The sequence below is a fragment of the Pocillopora damicornis genome, chromosome 11 (assembly GCF_964200805.1).
Source record: "Pocillopora damicornis chromosome 11, jaPocDami1.2, whole genome shotgun sequence".
NCBI classification, from domain to species: Eukaryota; Metazoa; Cnidaria; class Anthozoa; order Scleractinia; family Pocilloporidae; genus Pocillopora; species Pocillopora damicornis.
Window position 1 is genome coordinate 795,001 of NC_142680.1, and position 17,363 is coordinate 812,363.

At 34.8% G+C, this 17,363-nt stretch overlaps 3 protein-coding genes across 4 annotated transcripts in view; 2 read left to right on the top strand and 1 right to left on the bottom strand.

Annotated features, from left to right (window-relative positions):
• Window positions 1-6,645, bottom strand: part of LOC113669514 (pumilio homolog 3) — a 13,123-nt gene extending 6,478 nt beyond the window's left edge. The window contains exons 1-15 of the mRNA XM_027185564.2: window positions 6,518-6,645; window positions 5,889-6,259; window positions 4,748-4,871; window positions 4,440-4,515; window positions 4,244-4,337; window positions 4,077-4,143; window positions 3,123-3,192; window positions 2,905-3,009; window positions 2,648-2,751; window positions 2,002-2,077; window positions 1,826-1,924; window positions 1,453-1,506; window positions 919-999; window positions 412-554; window positions 1-74 (exon numbers count right to left, since the gene is read on the bottom strand). The exon at window positions 1-74 is cut by the window's left edge and continues 72 nt beyond it. Of these exons, the coding sequence (XP_027041365.2) occupies window positions 1-74; window positions 412-554; window positions 919-999; window positions 1,453-1,506; window positions 1,826-1,924; window positions 2,002-2,077; window positions 2,648-2,751; window positions 2,905-3,009; window positions 3,123-3,192; window positions 4,077-4,143; window positions 4,244-4,337; window positions 4,440-4,515; window positions 4,748-4,871; window positions 5,889-6,259; window positions 6,518-6,543 (1,564 nt within the window). The 5' untranslated portion in view covers window positions 6,544-6,645. The remainder of the gene's footprint in view (window positions 75-411; window positions 555-918; window positions 1,000-1,452; window positions 1,507-1,825; window positions 1,925-2,001; window positions 2,078-2,647; window positions 2,752-2,904; window positions 3,010-3,122; window positions 3,193-4,076; window positions 4,144-4,243; window positions 4,338-4,439; window positions 4,516-4,747; window positions 4,872-5,888; window positions 6,260-6,517) is intronic.
• Window positions 6,616-10,311, top strand: LOC113669545 (GTP:AMP phosphotransferase AK3, mitochondrial). The gene is made up of 6 exons (XM_027185600.2): window positions 6,616-7,013; window positions 7,733-7,839; window positions 8,201-8,266; window positions 8,928-8,978; window positions 9,159-9,226; window positions 9,336-10,311. The coding sequence occupies exons 1-6, from the start codon at window positions 6,668-6,670 to the stop codon at window positions 9,430-9,432; spliced, it is 735 nt and encodes a 244-aa protein (XP_027041401.2). The 5' UTR covers window positions 6,616-6,667; the 3' UTR covers window positions 9,433-10,311.
• Window positions 10,312-11,652: 1,341 nt separating this feature from the next.
• On the top strand, window positions 11,653-17,208 carry LOC113669543 (uncharacterized). 2 transcript variants are annotated; one of them, XM_089188158.1, is made up of 3 exons: window positions 11,845-11,893; window positions 13,362-13,412; window positions 14,830-17,208. In XM_089188158.1, the coding sequence occupies exon 3, from the start codon at window positions 14,920-14,922 to the stop codon at window positions 17,050-17,052; it is 2,133 nt and encodes a 710-aa protein (XP_089044284.1). In that variant the 5' UTR covers window positions 11,845-11,893; window positions 13,362-13,412; window positions 14,830-14,919; the 3' UTR covers window positions 17,053-17,208. The 2 variants fall into 2 exon arrangements, with proteins under 2 accessions (XP_027041399.2, XP_089044284.1); XM_027185598.2 differs by lacking the exon at window positions 13,362-13,412 and having other exon boundaries at window positions 11,653-11,893.
• The last annotated feature ends 155 nt before the right edge of the window (window positions 17,209-17,363 follow it).

Below are 17,363 nucleotides of genomic sequence, written 5' to 3' on the forward strand. Positions count from 1 at the left end.
TCTCTATCAGCTCTAACAGTGCCGGTGAAATTCCTTCCAAGAGTTCATTTTGCCTCTGATGTGAATCTTTTTTGCTGAAATAATGAAAAATAATGAAAAAAAAAATGTATGAGGAAACAAATAACTGGTCAAAGCCTGGCTGATAACCTGAAAAAGAGGATAAATCTGATAAAACATTCAAAGTTTACATTTGGGTGCCTACAGCTGCTTGTTAAAAAAAAAATCTCTGGTACAAATTCTCTTTGGTACCAAGCAGAAATGAATGGATTTATGTTGTGTTCAGAGGATATCAGCAAGAATAAGAAACTCTTGTTCATAACAAGTCAGAATAAGTGTGGATTTTTATTATCAAGACTTGGACTATTATTGCCAAGTCAGAAATAATTGAAGGCAAAACTTGTGGTACTACACCTGTTGGAGTTTCCATCTCCTTTCTTGAGCAGCTCCACGGTGGTGGGATGGAAATGGCTGGGGCTCCGTGGACACAGCAGATACATTAACACTTTCCTACCATAAGTGTCCACAGCTAACTCCTGAAGAGATGGTTGAATTTCCTGCCAAGCAAGAAAAACAAAAATATACCATTAAGGCATAATTTTCATTGTCCAGAACTGTTCACATTTAGGTCATTTTAGTTGTTAGACTTCTTGTTTATATAAATTTTGTGCTCTCAAAGTCTCCAGTCCTAATTCTAACCAATGCCAATGTATTTCTTTGAAGGCTAGTGCTGAGAAGTGAATGCTCAATCCAAACAATCATATCATTTCCATTCACCTATCTGTTTAGAGACAAAATATAACCTTTTTTAACACTTTTCACACACCTGAGTCACTACCTGTTGGACAAAACTGTATGCTAAACTAAAAAATCAGTCACATACATAACCTTGGAGGAAAAACTAAACAGTTTTAATCTCACCGAGAACATAATCTTCTTGACAAGCACTGTGTCATCAACACAGTCAAATAATGCTAACAGTACAAGATGTCCAAATTCTTCCTGTAAATTAAACAGCAACAATCAATATTCAAGTAAGTTTACCATAAATGTAGAATTGTTCTCATGATCAACTGTTCCCACCATATCTTTAAGTCAAATATAGTGACACAACAACACTTCTCATTGCATATATTTATGTTTACACCTCTGAAATCGAGAGACACACAATGGCTGGATAGTATGTTAGATATGGGATGATTAGTAACACTGTGTTGTAATTAAATTTGAGCCATTGTGTAAGAAGTGAAATAACTTGTCTAAGATGTTAGGGAACAAAGCAAATGTAAGATATTGCTTGCTGACCAATCTTTGATGTTAGGGAACCAACTTAAGACCATAAGGGACTGACCTAAGATTTTGGCAGACTAACTCATAAGAAGTACACCATGAGGAAAATTTAAGACCTCCTGATGCATTCATTCAATTCACATCACAGCATAATACAACTCTTACTTTGCAGATCTTTGCATAATAACTTTTGAAGGACTTGACAAGTACTTTACGATCCTTGAAAGAGATACAAGAACAACAAAAAAAATCACCTTAAGTCTTTAAATATTGGTGAGGGTTTGTAAAATGAAATAATGTCAAAAGTAATTCTTACCAACTCACTTTATTTCAGATCTGGAAAACTCAAGTTAAATTTACTATGTAACATGTCATACTTAGAACTCAACCTCTCAGGTATGCTCCTCAGGTTTTTTATAGAGTCAAATAGCTTAATCAAATTATTTTGTTGCTGGTAAACATATGAGACATCAAAAGATATTTCAAAAATTAAAGTTACCAGATTTCAACATAAATAAACAACAGAATCTAGACTTACCTTTACAGTCCCATACCATAAACAATGCATACCAACTCTGGCTCCATCATGAGTATGAAGAATGTGAACAACAGAATCTTTGATTAGCTCTACCATTTCCTACAGAGAAGATACAACTATGTATAAGAAGTGAGGCTTCACAATGTACTGGTATGAAAAGAGGATGAAGTACGTACTGATCTTGCATTTTCATCAGCATATGTGAGGTATTCAAGAAGGACTCTGTGAATTATACTATGACCAATGACAGATCTATGGAAAAAAGTAATACAAAATAAATTAATATTATGCTGTTTGTCTCTATCCATGGGCAACACAAATTGTATTAACTAAAGATATCATTTTCAACTTTGACAGATAATCTTGCAGATTTTCATCCTGTGTTCAAATATATTTACATGAAAATTAAGCAAAACACCAGCTGTTACTTGATGGTACAATGCTTGACATAATCAGAGAGAAAAAAAAAATTTTGTATTAAATCCAGTCAAGTAGAAGTTGGATTTAACCTGTTTGTTTTCGTGCTGTATGTAAAAAGTTTAATACTTAATCTGGCCTGGGTGTACTAAGTCCTTAACCCTTTAACTCCCATGAGTGATCAAGACAGAATTTCTCTTCATAATATTACCACAACATCAAGCACACAAGTGATGAGAATAAAGAAAAGTATCAACTGGGGGATTATAAGTTGATCCAATACCAAGTTCTCACAAATAATATCATAAGATTTCTAAGCCAGCAACAAGGAGTCAAAATTGCTAATGAGATCTAAGTTGTCAAGGGTTCAAGGTTATTAAAGATATTTTCATCTTTAAACTTTACCTGTCTATAAGAGGCAGCAAGGCATCTTTCATGTATTTGAGGATTCCAGTTTTCCTTGCTGGATCTGATTGCAAAACTTTTTCCAAAGAATTTAGCTCTGATGACTAGAAAGGCAGATGAAAGTTGAGGCAAGCACAACTACATGATGGTAATTTACTCAAAATTAACTATAAGAATCTGGAGATAACAAAAGATCACTTGGATGGAATTGTTTTTTCATTTTTTTATTAATTTTTGTAATGCTAGATTACATGTACCTTGAAAAAAGCAAAGTCAGCTCCATAGAATTCCTGTATAAGATGGGCTTTTTGGGCAGAGTTTGCATAATCACTGTATATAGTTTCTAGAATAGATGATGCCTCCTAAAAATTGATAAAAATTGTCTAAGTTAGCCATACATAGATATAAATATTGATAAATCAAGCTTATGTCATAGAGAGCCTTATCAGTATCATCATTAAAATCATAATCTCACCTTGTGTCTGATAAGTTTGCGAACTTGCCCATAAAAGCACTTGATAATAACATCCCGCTGTTTCTTTGTTCTGATTGAAAAGACCAAAATTTCCCATCATCTTAAATAATAAATTTTTCTCTTCATTTAATTTACTTATAAAACAAGTAAGTTCTAAGGATATTGAAAATGAGATGTTACACTGATTAAAACACCCTCAACAGTTTCCTTTTATGTACTTAAATCCATTAAGTCCCAGAAGTAATTCACATGAAACTTCTCCCTCTGATACATATACATCAATCAACAAAGAGACAATGACGGTACTCAAAATTATCTACTTGAAGTTAAGTTGTCATCTAGATCTAAAATCAAATTCTCATAACTGATTTACAAAAAAATATGTAGCAGCTGGAGGGGATAATTAACCCTTTTACTCCCATGAAAGATCAAGACAGAATTTCTCCATACAATATCAATACAATATCAAACAGATAAGTGATGAGAATAAAGAAAAATATCAGTTTGCAAATAATTAGTTGATCCAATACTAAATTCGCTGAGCTAAAGTTATAAGCATTGTATAGTTGACAGTAAGGAGAATTACAAATTTTATCTGGGAGTTAAAGGGTTAATAATCAGATCTTGTAAGTTAAAGTGTTAATCATATAAAAGGGTATGAATGTTGAGAGTTAATCATTTCAAGCCACAAAAACCAGAGTTTCTTTTCCAATAGAATCTATCGAAGGTAGTGTCCATGATTGTGGACCGTGGAAAACATTTGCTTATTAAAATTAGGGATTTCTCAAAATGATGGAACAGAAATCAGACAACAATACTGTTTTACTTTCAGTTTACTGTCTATATTCAGACTGAACTAAGAATATGAAAATGAAAAACCTCTGCCCAGTTAGCTAAATTACACCATCAACAAAAGTGCCAAGTTCAGTTAAAGAATGCTGATAAGGTACTTACCCATAAATTAACAATTTTTTGATGAAGAACTTGGAATATTTTGACTTGATAAGTTCTCCAAAATCACCTTTAACACAAAAATTCAGACATGACTTGAGCTGGTTATGAAATCATTTTTGATTGAAACAAATTTTTACTTTTAATATTTTTCCAAGAAAATGAATTACCTTTAAATTGCTCAAACAACTTCTGTCTTTGCTCTACAGTACCAAACTTAACACAAGCCTGAATCACACGCCCTGTATCATGTTTGAAAATTACCTGGAATTACAGTTAAGTAGAGAGAGGGGAAAATAAATTACTAAACATATTTTGAAATAAAATTGCTTAGAGTTTAATTCACCCCTAAATTCTTGTACTCACATCATGAGTATGACCAGCAATTAGACTCAGTATCTTCTCAACCAATTCTGCCTTCTCTGCCTTAGAGCACTTTTTTCTGAAAAACAGATAAAATAAAAAAATATCAATCACTGTGGCATCAATTTTTCCTCCTAATAAGTATAATAGTTGAGGTGAGAAAAGTCATAAGAGACATTTGGATCCACATTTTATTTTTTAAGAGTTGAATTCATACTAGGACCAGTGCACAACCCTATTTCACTAGGAAAAATTGGATTGGAAATTTGCTACATTATATTTGCAGCCTTACAACTTTCAAGCTACCACACCTTCTAATAGTCTCATAGAGTTTTTTAAGACCATGAACCAGATCATAGTTTTCATCTTGTTGGCGGCGAAAGTCTTTTCTTTCTTTTTTCTTCATTTGCCAGATATTGGGCTTCTCATCAGATTCTACAAGATTAAGTGGAGACATTCAAGTTTACAATTTATTGAAAACATACTTTGTGAACTCAAGTACATGTAATAGACTTCCACAAGGAGCTTCCATTATTGGCAGTCAGCTCCTAAATGGAGACTGTTCCCATGGCTGGTAAATCCTGGCAACTCAGCCATATGCCTCCACACAGGAAAGAGAAACAGACACCTGTCACACTGAATAAACAGTCGAAAAAGGGAGGGAAGGGGTGGAGAAACTGCCTGAATGATAAACTGTCACTCCAAACAATACTGAAAGTTTGCACTCAAAGCACATGCAAGAAACTCTCAAACAAAGAGCACATAGAATTCCCTTGCATGTGCATATACAAAAACCATGGACTTCCAGAGAATGCTAAAGTTTTTTGTTGTTAACTCTGTCAAAGTGCATTTCACTGTGTGAAAAAGAAGAAGACAGTACCAAAAGAGAAGAACCACTTCATGACTCTCATTTTAATATTCTCATGCTGACATTGCCTCAGAAGAGAAATCAAGCTGCACAGTCTACCTGACAGCACTACATTATAAAGTTCAGAATACAGTTCAAAATGACAAAAATGAAACACACATGATTCCCTGTTACTCTGAGTTTCCTGCTTATGCACTTTCATTAAATCTGTCTGACAAGTGCGTAAGCATGAAACTCAGAGTAACAGGGAATCATGCGTGTTTCATTTTAGTCACTTGAACTATATTTCATTCTACACTCGTGTGTATTGAGCACTTTCCAACAGCATTTACTACTATTTCCCACAATTAAAGTTCAGAATATATATTCTCCATACTGTTCTCTCTACACTTCCTAAGGTTTTGACAAGGAGAATTTATCTTACAATCAAGAGCTACTTCAGTTGGTGATCATTTCCTTTATTCTCGTGACCTAATTGTTTGATTCAGAAGTGATATTGAAAGGAGAATTAAGATACCAGTTACTCTTAGGGAGTTCAAGGGTTAATTTACAGAATACAGAGAATCACGACACGATATACTCACCATTCTTATTTTCCCAAGAACTGGAAAAATTTTTCTTTTTCCCGAAGTCAGATCCCTTACCATCACTTAACTTTCGTTTCATGGCTTTATCACCAACAAAGTTTCCTTTCACATAACTTTTCCGTGATCCTTTGCCATTAACTGAAAAACGTTTATCATTGTTGTCATATTGTCTATATCCTTTTTTACCATCTTGACTTCCTATTTCACCCTTCCACTTCTTTCTGTAACCATCTGCATTTGTGTCGTTAGCTTTCCGTTTTTGTCCAGGAGAATTCTCTCCCCTAAAATCCTTGGAAAACTTTTTTGGCTTAAATTTCCGTTTAGCATCATCACCCTTCCCTTTGAACTTCTTCTTGAAGTTCCTTGACCTGATGAAATACAAGTAAAGAGAGTGAGTCAATTGTAACGGAAAAAATGTTCACTTGTCTTTTCGCAGAGCGTTTTGCACAGCGTTCATTTGAAACAGACGAGGAAAAAAGTCCTCAATACAAAGAGTGTCCCCGTGGGTAAAACAAAAAACGACAGCCTTTTAACTCTCGTGATATTTTTTTAATCTAGGAGTATTATACAGAGAACAAAAAACAACTGTACTCCGAGTTTTTAAGGAAAAATTTTCCACACAATACCTCTTCTGATTTTCAGCGTCCGCCATTTTAAAACACACACGTGCAAATATTAGAGCCAACTGTGACTTGGTCAGCGTAATGTTTTTGGTTCCCAGTCTACCATTTTTTTTTTGGTTTAGTTCCAATAATATTTCCTTGACTGATATAAATATGCGCTCTGCCCATCGCCTTCGACTACTTCGTGCAGCGCTCTCGCCTATCAATCATACTCGCCAAATACACCTGTCGAACATGTCGTCGAAGCCAGTGCGCGCCCTCATCATGGGCCCTCCAGGATCAGGTAAAGGAACTGTATCTGAACGCATTGTAAGTACTTTTAAGGTAACACATTTATCGAGTGGAGATGTGCTCCGATCCCAAATTAAAGAAGGTACAGAAGTTGGCTTGAAAGCAAAAGCGATCGTGGAAAAAGGAGGACTTGTACCTGATGAAGTCATGATAGAACTGATAATGGCCAAGATGAAGGAGTTATCTGGAGGAAGCTGGCTTTTAGATGGTAGGTACATGTCAAGGCAGTTTTCAGGATTTTACAATTTCAGGATATGTCCTTGGTGCAAACATCTTCTCAGCTGATCTGTGCAAAATTGATTCGAAATGATATACTTATAATGCAAATTGCGTACACAGTTTTAATAGAAAATTAATTTTGATTGGATGTATTTTGAGAGTCATAAGCTAATAAAAACTATACAGTATCCAAAGCTCTCTTTGATTTGTATGAAATTTGAAGTGATAAACAGATGCCAACAACAGTGAGGTTTCTTATCTGAAGCGTGGAAAAGACGTCCATTTTGTGAGGAATGCGAGGAGAGGGTCGTTTCTGTTCAGAAGAAAAACTATTTCCACACAATGCATGGATCACTTTTTCCTCAATGTGTCTTGTCATGGAAAGGCCCTTCGATATATTTGTTTCCTGCAACTTGACTTTCAAATTTCTTGCTTTAAATGAAAACAGTGCCTTCCAAAGGTAACTAGTTTTGCCACATTGGCATTCACTGTTGGGTAAACACTTACCTGTGTATTCTACATAATTTGTGACTTTGTTTCATTAGAAAAGAGGCTTAGAGGATCAGACTATAGCCCATAATCTTTTAACATACGGGTATAAGCAGGAATATGGGCAGAGGACAGAAAACCCAGGCATAAAGGGCGAGGTCTCTTGAGAATGATCCTGGTGTGTATTTACTGCTCTTCTACCTACACCTGTATTTTTAGGTTTTCCAAGAACTGTTGTACAGGCAGAGAAGCTGGGCGAGAAACAAGAGCTTGATGTTGTTATAAACTTAGATGTTCCATTTGAAACCATAATTGATAGAATTTCAGTAAGTTTTCTTTTCTATTTCTGAAACATCAATTTGTACCATGTTGAGTCACATTAGGTGGTCTCTCATGATCCATAACAAGAGATAATCTAATGAAAATTTCAAAAGGTTAGAGTGATAATAGCTAGTAGTTACTCTGCAGATCAATTTGAGTAATGTGAAGTCAAATGAGTCCAAAAGAAAATAATGTATAATTTATTAAAAAAAAGCAGCCTTTTGTGGCACTAAACAAGTTAGAACAGTGGTAAACCAAGTACTGTTGTGCTGGTATTTCAGCGCTGTTGTCACTAATGTGTGAATAAAAGAAAGATAATTATGTCTTGAAATGAAATATGAAATATGTTTACTTTTCACTTCCTAGAAACGTTGGATACATCCAGGGAGTGGGAAGACTTACAACTTAGATTTCAACCCTCCTAAAGTACCAGTACGTGAGCAGTATGAAGTATTTTATGACTGCAGTTAATCTTTACAATTTGTGATGATTAGCAACTTTTATGAAGATTAACATCTGGGTGTTTAAGCATAGGAAGGGTTTTAATCATGAAATGTTTCTGTTATTGAAGACATTTGAATAACATTAAGTGACACTGTGATTTGATAACAATCCAGTTGTATTGTTCTTCTGAATATTTATGTGATTTAATTAAGTAATATAGGACTGTTTACCCCAGGTGCTGGTGTTTATTTTAGGAAAAGTATTTTCAATCTCTCAGCTCTTAGTTACAACAATGAGATAGGGTCAAAAGGAAAAGGTGACTTTTTGGTAGATGCAAGACAAGTTGTTCAAAGTTGATCTTCACTGTATTAGCTGTAGTTATGGAGGAGGATAGTAATTTCTTAGGGTTGAAGTTCTTATAGGTTCCCTGGGGTGGTCTCTTAACAATAATATCAAGGTGACAAGAAGGTAAATGCAAGACCTAGACAGACTTTGAGCTGTCTGCTTTCCAACCTTCTCAAGATGATGTCTGCAAGTAGTACTAACATTAAGACAGCAAGATTGCTTCGCTGAGAAAAAAATCAAAGCGGTGAGGTTTTTAAGTTATGTGTTGTGTTGTTTTAATATTAGCAATTGAATTTCTCTTTAGGGAAAAGATGACGACACAGGTGAGGATCTTGTTCAAAGAGATGATGATAAGGTTTGTTATCTGGCTTACTGTGAAAGTTTTGATGTATTTTTTTAAATCAAAAGCCCTTTAATTAATCAGGAAATGTTCTTAAAAACAACGGCATGTAAAAGAGAAAGAAAGGATTGAAAAAAAAAACGCTAACTTAATGAAATTATTAAAATTTGTATGATGCTGGCATTTTTCCTCTAGCCTGAGACTGTGCGACAGAGATTAAAACAGTATGAGGAAATGACAAAGCCACTTATTGATTTTTATACGTAAGTACAAACAAGTACAGTATGTTGAACCATTTTGTGTGATTTAGTCTTCACAGAAACTTCATGTTTTATGATATTTCACACTTTTTAAATGCTGTTTTGTTTACAGGAAACAAGGAATACTTGAATCATTTTCTGGAACAGAAACAAATGTAATATGGCCCAAAGTCAAAGATTATCTTACTGCAAATTTCTTCAAACTATAAGAAATTGTTTGGGTGCGACATACTTCGCAACTGTCTGCTTTATATAATTATTCACAAGTTGTTTACTAAGTATTTTCTCAGGTTCTTTGAATATTTTTACATACTCACTGATCATTTGGCAAATAATTGTCAGAAATCATGCTTTGTGTAGAAAGTCTTCAATTCTTGAAGGTTGGTGGAGATTTCCCAGTTCCATATGGATTTAAACCACAAACAGTTGTCTTGTTTCTTTTTCTGGTATTTAGTGATTTTTATAGGTTATCTAGTCATAAAAAAATTCAGATCCAAATCTTTGCAAATGAGAAATTTCAAATTTTCCAATGTCAAAAGCACGTGTCAAAAAAACAAAAATCAATGACTCTATCAAATTGCAAGTTTTATGCTATTATAAAAACCAGAGGAAATAATCAAAGGGGAAAGAGTCATGTAATTCAGGCTATTATTGTGGGCTTTAGGTTTTGCTATTCATGTAATTAATAAGGATTAAAAATCCCAAATAAAATGGGAAGTGAAAATAACTTGTTGGAAATAAAAATTTTTCTTACTGATTGACATACCTTCCTTAAATTTTAGTTCCAAGAACTTATAGAAACACAAGTAAATTGTTTTTCTTAGATCTTAAATCATTTCTCTTTAGTTGGAAAATTTACTGAAGATATATCAGGGAATAATTAATTCAAGTATAGTTAGGTTGTATCAATTGTGAGGGAAATAAGTCCAAAAGAAAATAATGTGTAATTAAGGAAAACAAAAAAGCAACCTTTTGTTTTTTGTGGCACTTTATAAAGACGAGTGGTAAACCATGTGCAGTTGTGTTAGTAGTTCAGCATTGTAGTCTATCATGCGAATGGTAGATTGTCAATAAAAGAATAAAAATTGTCTCGTTGTGAGTGTATTGAAGATGATGGCATTACATGTACAGTGTGACATTATGTAACACTTTCTCCAGGGTTGCATGAGGGGTACTAGGTAGAATTCATGTGGTGATCTGTATTTGTCCAATGTAATAACGGTAACAAAAGTAATAACAATACAAATAATAATGATGATGATAAAAATGACATGTAATAATTGATAGTGTAAGGTTTCTTTTAAGATATTTTAACATTTTAAAATACTTTTTAAATTTAAGTATTATTATAAAATAAGACTCCGTATTTAAAATTCTGAATTCATACGAGTATTTATGCCCAAAAAGTGATCAATTGCTTTGAAATAATGTTTTTTTTCTCAAGCAAAAAGATCGCTCAAATTGCGACTGTTGCCCAAAAATGCTACTGACCCGTAAGATCATTCTCATCTTATACGCGAGATATAGATCACATCTTGAAACGCAATTCTCTCCGGTGGTAAACCCTTCAGCAAAAATTTACCCTGAGCCGGAAGAAACTCGAAACCCGAATAAGCGTGAAAATAAAATTTGAATATGAACGCATGCAACAAAGAATATTATATTTATTAAATTGGGCAAACGCCTTTTTTCAAATAGTAAGTTAAATAAATCAAAGTGGCAACAAATATATATAAAAACAGAGAAAGAAACTATATCTTAATTTTAACACGTTTGTCAAGTGTTCAGTTGCGTTTCTCTGATCATTTTGATAAACAGCACCTATCATCCTCCATGTTGATTGTAATTACAGGTCTAGTGACCTTGGCGAAAGTGTAAACTTCTTTTCATATTATTTCAAATAATTATTGAGCGATCGGTTTTTGACGAAGGGTCTATCAGAGGATAAAATTATCATTTCTGTTATCGCTGTCTTAGCGGACTATTAAATTTCCATCTTCATCCTTACTTTGAAATTTAAGATATTTTTTTTATCAGGAACTTAACAACCGTTCGTCCCTTTCGAAGCCTGAAGTCAGTCATTTAATACTTCTGCCTCTTTGGCGGCCAGTTTTCCGGACAATTTTGATACCATTCGAAAATTTTAAGTCTCTCGCTGCGTGGAGAGAAGCAGAGGACTACACTTCGAAAAAAAAGTTATCAAAATACTTGCTCCCTTTTCATAAATTATTGATTACAAGTCCAGTATGAAAATAACATTTATCTCTTCTTTTTATATTTTACCCCAATCTTTTAAAATAACCCCAGTTGGCGTGACACCATTTGTAACCAGGGGAGACAAGTTTACATTAGTTCGTCTTTCTTCACTCCTGTTTATTTGTTTATTTCTTAGCCGAAGAATACAAAACCCACAACTGTGCAGGAGTTTTAATCTCACTGTCGCATTTAAATTTTACTGAAATAAAAGGAAGAAACACATTTACACCTTATCTCGAACTTTTCGACTACGAATTATTCAATTACGACAAAAAAAATTGATGGCGCCAGAACTCTGCATGAAAAAGATTAACGAATAGAATTTCAGCTTGAGAGAGGTGCTAATCAGAATCCCGTAATCAGTTCGGCGGTTGAAAAAGGTGAATCGATTAAACCAGAACGGGCCATTGAAAGGTAAGTTCAATTCAGCGTTACTTCATTCGATGAATGTCGTGTTTTCACGTATGGATTTCAACTGCATCGCAGCATAGTTAAATCTCCTTGGTTTAAATGATACGCGATATTAATATCACTCTCCTAACCATGCTATAATCTGTTTACTGTTTCACGAATTTCAATCATCTGGTACGTGGAGTAAACTTCGGCTGATTTTTCGCCGTATAAAGCTCCATTAATTCGATATGTCATAGGCTCCTGGATGTGTTTATTTAAAAGCGTCTTTACAAGAAAAGATCATGGAAAACTTTGGTATACATTGATATGCGATTTGATCTTATGCTTTGATTGGGGTTTTCTCCGTATGTATTAAAGTGTCATTTTGAATAAAGATCGTTAAAAAACTTTAGCCGGAGTTGACAAGTTCTTTCGACTTATGTTTCACATTGATACGTACAGGAATCCGAACATCGGATTCAAGAAGCTTCAAAACGTTCAAAATGAAATATTTATACAGTAAAATGGTAGGACACACCAGGCGCAGACTAATATTACACTTGAAACATTTTGTTGTTTATCGAGAAAAAATTTTCGTTCGATTTTTTCTTTTTTCGAGAGGTTTAAATTTTCTTTTTACAACCATGCATTGCTCGATGTTCATAATTTGCGGCACATTCCCGTCAAAATGTTTTTCTTTTTTTTAACGATATCTACCATAAAGGACTTCATTGTTCCTTTCAATGGCTCATCTCATTAACAATTTATTCAACATTCAGTCAGAAAAACAAAAGCTTACAAATTTAACTCTATTCAAAAACAAAGGGATCACCGATTTCAACGTCCATCTCACAGGACAAATTTTCCTCTTAATTTATTCCTTTTGTTACAAACGTGGAACAAAGGAATTATCTGAGCAGTCCCCATATTTCTGGTTAATAGGAAAGATTTGAGAATTAATAAAGGACGACTAGAAACAAATAGCAGGATACAATTGTATGATGAATATTGTTAAGACGACCTTAAAGAACCCAACGGGAGATAATTTAAATTGTAAAAAAATTCAGCTAAATTTTTAGCTGAATTTTAGCTGAAAGCTCTAGTTTTCTCCTTGTAACAAACAAAAAAAGAAGATAAATCTATGTACCAGCTGGTATTTTCTATTGCTTTTTATAATAAAGCATGCAAATAAACGTTTGATATGATCGTCTATACCAGTCTGTAGGGAAGTCTGGCGGTTTAAAAAAAATAATTTGAACATCACGAGGAGATAAGCTTTTCACAGGAGATTTATGGTACAAACAAACCGCAATAAAGTAAGAGAGTAAAAGAATTTTCCCGGAAAACTCTTTAGCCAAGTGAAATACTGAAAATTGTTTAGTCTTACTATTTTAAAAACAAAACCTTGAATACTTAATTGCAGATGTTTTAATCGGGTTTTTAAGGAAGTTCTAAGAAGAAAGTAATTGCTTGTTTGTCTGTCTGTCAGTCTGTTTTTAGAAAAGAGTCTATTGGTTTCGATGAGGCGTGCTGTTAAAAGGTAATTATGACAGACCCTTTTTCTTGTTTTATCCACAATATGTAAATTTCAAAACGGGCTAAAGCGACCAGTGACTGCAATATGTATCTATCAAACCAAACTTCAGCCTAATTTTTACGGTAAATAACATTAATAGCGTTTACACAAAAACTTTTTCGGTTTCACGCAAGCTTCTGCGAAAAATTTTAAACACAAGCTTTGGTCTTGAAGACAGGCAAACTCGAACGGAAAAGTTCTCTGTTTAGCCATTCTTACCGTTTTTCAATAGACATACAGCTGTTAGAAGAATTAGTCTCTAACACTCGGTTGAATTTTCTTTATTACCTATTTCTTTGGACATAAGTCCACACTGTTCTGCTTTGCTATATTCTCTGATTGAAAGATGCTGTGCACCAGCTTATAAAGGCGACACCAAAGATGACACTTCTAAGCTGTCAATCTTCTTACATCGCGATCGCTCCGTTTCAGCCAGCGAATCACGTTAGAGTACGTACGACAATTCCTGTATACTAAGTATGCACCTTCGAATTGTTTACGCAATCACAAGATCGTCTTCTACCTTAAATTTCTTAATTTTACGGTTGAGATCGGCCAGAACAAAGACAAGATTGATAATATAAAAATTATAGTTAACCTATTGGTAGAATTGAAATTACGCTTGAAAAGATAGTTTACGAGAAAATAGCCTTAGAAGATTGTTATATAACAACAGAGTAAACAGAAAATTCGGAGAAGAAGGGGCGTACTTAAGGTACCACCCCTAAGAAAACTACGTGTTATTCGCATAAGTTATATAATTACAAATTCAGTGCGGAGATGAAAAAGCATTAGCTATTTACAATCATAGTCACCTTTTTTTTAAGAAGAGGTGTTGAAGGTGTTAACTTAAAATTCAAGAAATATTCTGGAATCGTGAATTTGACTTTAAAATTTGACTAAAAAAAAACCAGTCTGGTAGTAATCAATAGTATAGGAAGCAGGAGTTTCCAGGAATTCCTGTGCGAGGTTAACTTTTACCAGAGAGATTTACAACTAGAAAATTGACATGATTAAAAACATAGCTTATCACAAAAAAGTACAACTAATCACCGATCACCGTAGAAACGGAGCAACTGTTTTCGTACCAAATTCACAACCGCAATAAGAAAAAAAGGTGAAAGAAATTGTACTTAGATGAGATCGACAAAAGCAATAAGAAATAATCAAACAGTCTTATTGAAATTTTTGTATCGAATGGCTCAAAGTAATATAATATTTCCATTCTTTTTCCCAACACCCATATATGGAAACCCTTACAATATTTCAGATTAAATATAGTTCTATTTTTATCGTTTAACATAGCCCTCTACGGACTGCTTTCGAATAAAACACGTGTTTAAGATTTCCAACGCAATCTCCATCTCTTGCTTTCCTTCAGTTAAGCTTGTTGCAGTGCAGCCGGAGAACGTGTAGATTACGTCCTTGAGCCGCAGATCATATCTTTACCCAGCCCAGGAGAAACAAAAAAATGGCTGCCAAAGTAAAGAAGACTCGCAAAGGACTACAGAGCCAGCTGAGCCTAATCAAAGTTGCCTTGGTTGTGATAGCTTGTTCTGGTTTCTATCTATTTGTTATGGTACATCAGATAGAAAATCCATTTATAAACAGAGATTTGTCTACACAATTCATCCATGAACCAGAATCGCAACGGAATGACTCCTACACCCAACTTGGAGGCGTAGGTTGGAGGGCAGAGGTAATTTCTGATTTTGTAAGAAATGATGACGCTTTCAAGGATCTGCTTGACTTGGATGATTACGATGCTCCAAAAAATTTATCTTCAACTGATGTTCCTGTCTCCAAGTCCAGCAAAGTGTTACATGAATCAAATGATTTTGACCCAGTCACTGACTTGAAAAAGCAAGATGAAATGGGTTCTCCTCAGAATGTATCTTCATTTCTGGAGAGAAAAATGAATACAATTGATTCAGGAGAACTCTCAAGAAATAAACATAGGAGTCCAGTAGAGTCCAAATCGGATTCCGAAAGATATTCTGAAACAGCGAAATCTTCCCGAAGATTTGACAACCGCTCGCCCAACCGGGGGGTTGAACGCCTACGGCATCACATGTTACACCCTCAAATCGGATTAAGAAGGAAACTGGAGAGACAGTTTAAGTTTGTAAACTCATCAAAACACCACATGGTATACAATGACACAAAGTCCATCCTTCAGCAAGTAAAAATATACAAAGGTGAAATTTTAAATCAGACTGAAAATCTCGCAACAAAAAATAATTTCAGTACCAATGTATCAGACAACTTAAAAGAAAAATTGAGCGACAGAAATCCTCTTCGTCTTCTCAAACATGATAACAGTGAAAAGGGGAATATCATCAAAGTTAGTCCTGTAGACACTCAACAAATGTTAGTGAAAAGTTCCCTTCATAGATCTCTGTTGTCAAGTAAAATGCCAGTTTCAAATGATCAAGATAAATCATCGCCTAGTAATGTGCAAAATTCAGATCGAATTCAAAATAAAAATTCGAATCGACAAAGTTTTAATCATGGACAGAATTCAAGCAAAGTGGCAACAAATCTTCATAGTCATAGATCGCGACTAAAAGATGAGGAGATAAAACGTACTCCCGACCAGCTTCCGAAAACAACTTCGGTGAAAAAACGAAAGAGTCTCCTAATCTTTGGTGACGATCGTTCTGGAACAACATTCGTAACTAAGATGTTTGCTGCTGATCCTCAAATGTTTACAGTTTATGAACCTTTGTGGGTAACTAAGAAATGGTTTTCAGGATCTATTACAGGAAGTAGAGAGCAAGTTAGAGTTACGTTGGATTTGATTAAGGCCTTGCTGTCTTGTCATTTCACGCATTCCAGAGCGGGAAAAGATTTTCTTTTTCATACCTCATCGCATTGGGTGGGTGCAGGGGTTTTTGAGAAAAACGTCTTCAGAACTTCTCCATTTAAGCGCAAGACAAAAACTGGAAAGTGGTTCTGGCCTAATCTTCATCGTTATCCGGAATTTGCAGAAGAGGTTTGCCTCAAAGATTTTAACCACAGCGTAGTAAAGGTCGGACAAGTTCGCGTTCCGCGCGAGAGTATCTCGACCATTATCCCACGCGTGTTCCACGCGAATCCCGACACTGACATACGTGTCATTCAAATAGTGCGCGATCCGAGAGGAAGCCTAAATTCACGAATAAAGAACGGGTGGATCTCGGATTTCACTTACGTCCGATTTCGTTCTCTGGTGCGAAAGATGTGTGGTAAAATCGAAGCAAATATTCAGTTTGGCAGAGAATCAAATTCTGAATGGAAAGACAGTTATATGGAGGTAACCTACCGAGAAATTACTACAATGCCTGTTACCACAGCTAAGAAGATGTATAAATTTGCTGGCTTTGAAATGCCAGACAGCTTAATTGATTGGATTATCAAGAGCACGAATCCTGATGAAGAGGAATTACAGGATTCCTTGGATAACCCTTACTCTCATGTTAGAGATTCTCATAAAAATGATTTAAAATGGCGCAGGGAGTCACCTATTAAGCGCGTGCGAATAATCGAGGAGGAGTGTGAGGATCTGTTGAATTTACTCAGCCTTGATCCAATCGCTGACGAAATGGAAACATTACGTTCTTGAATAAAAAAGATGTTTCAGAGCTAAATCAAAGTGAGAAAAATCGTGGAAAATACGAGACTTGAAAGTCAAGAAGTCATTCAATATTTTGGAGTTTAGAGAGTTTTTACTGTAAGAAGTTCACGACTGAATTTGAGATTAAACTTGAAATTTTTAAAATAATTCGCAGTCCGAGTTTGTGAGTAAATTGCTTTGTTAGGTATATCACAATTATGATAGACCCGCTGTCCTTTTTTCGCAGCCTATCCGTCAGACGGAGTGGTCTCGGCCTCTGACATTCGCCATTTCTGCAGTTTCCCCGCACTCACATCGGG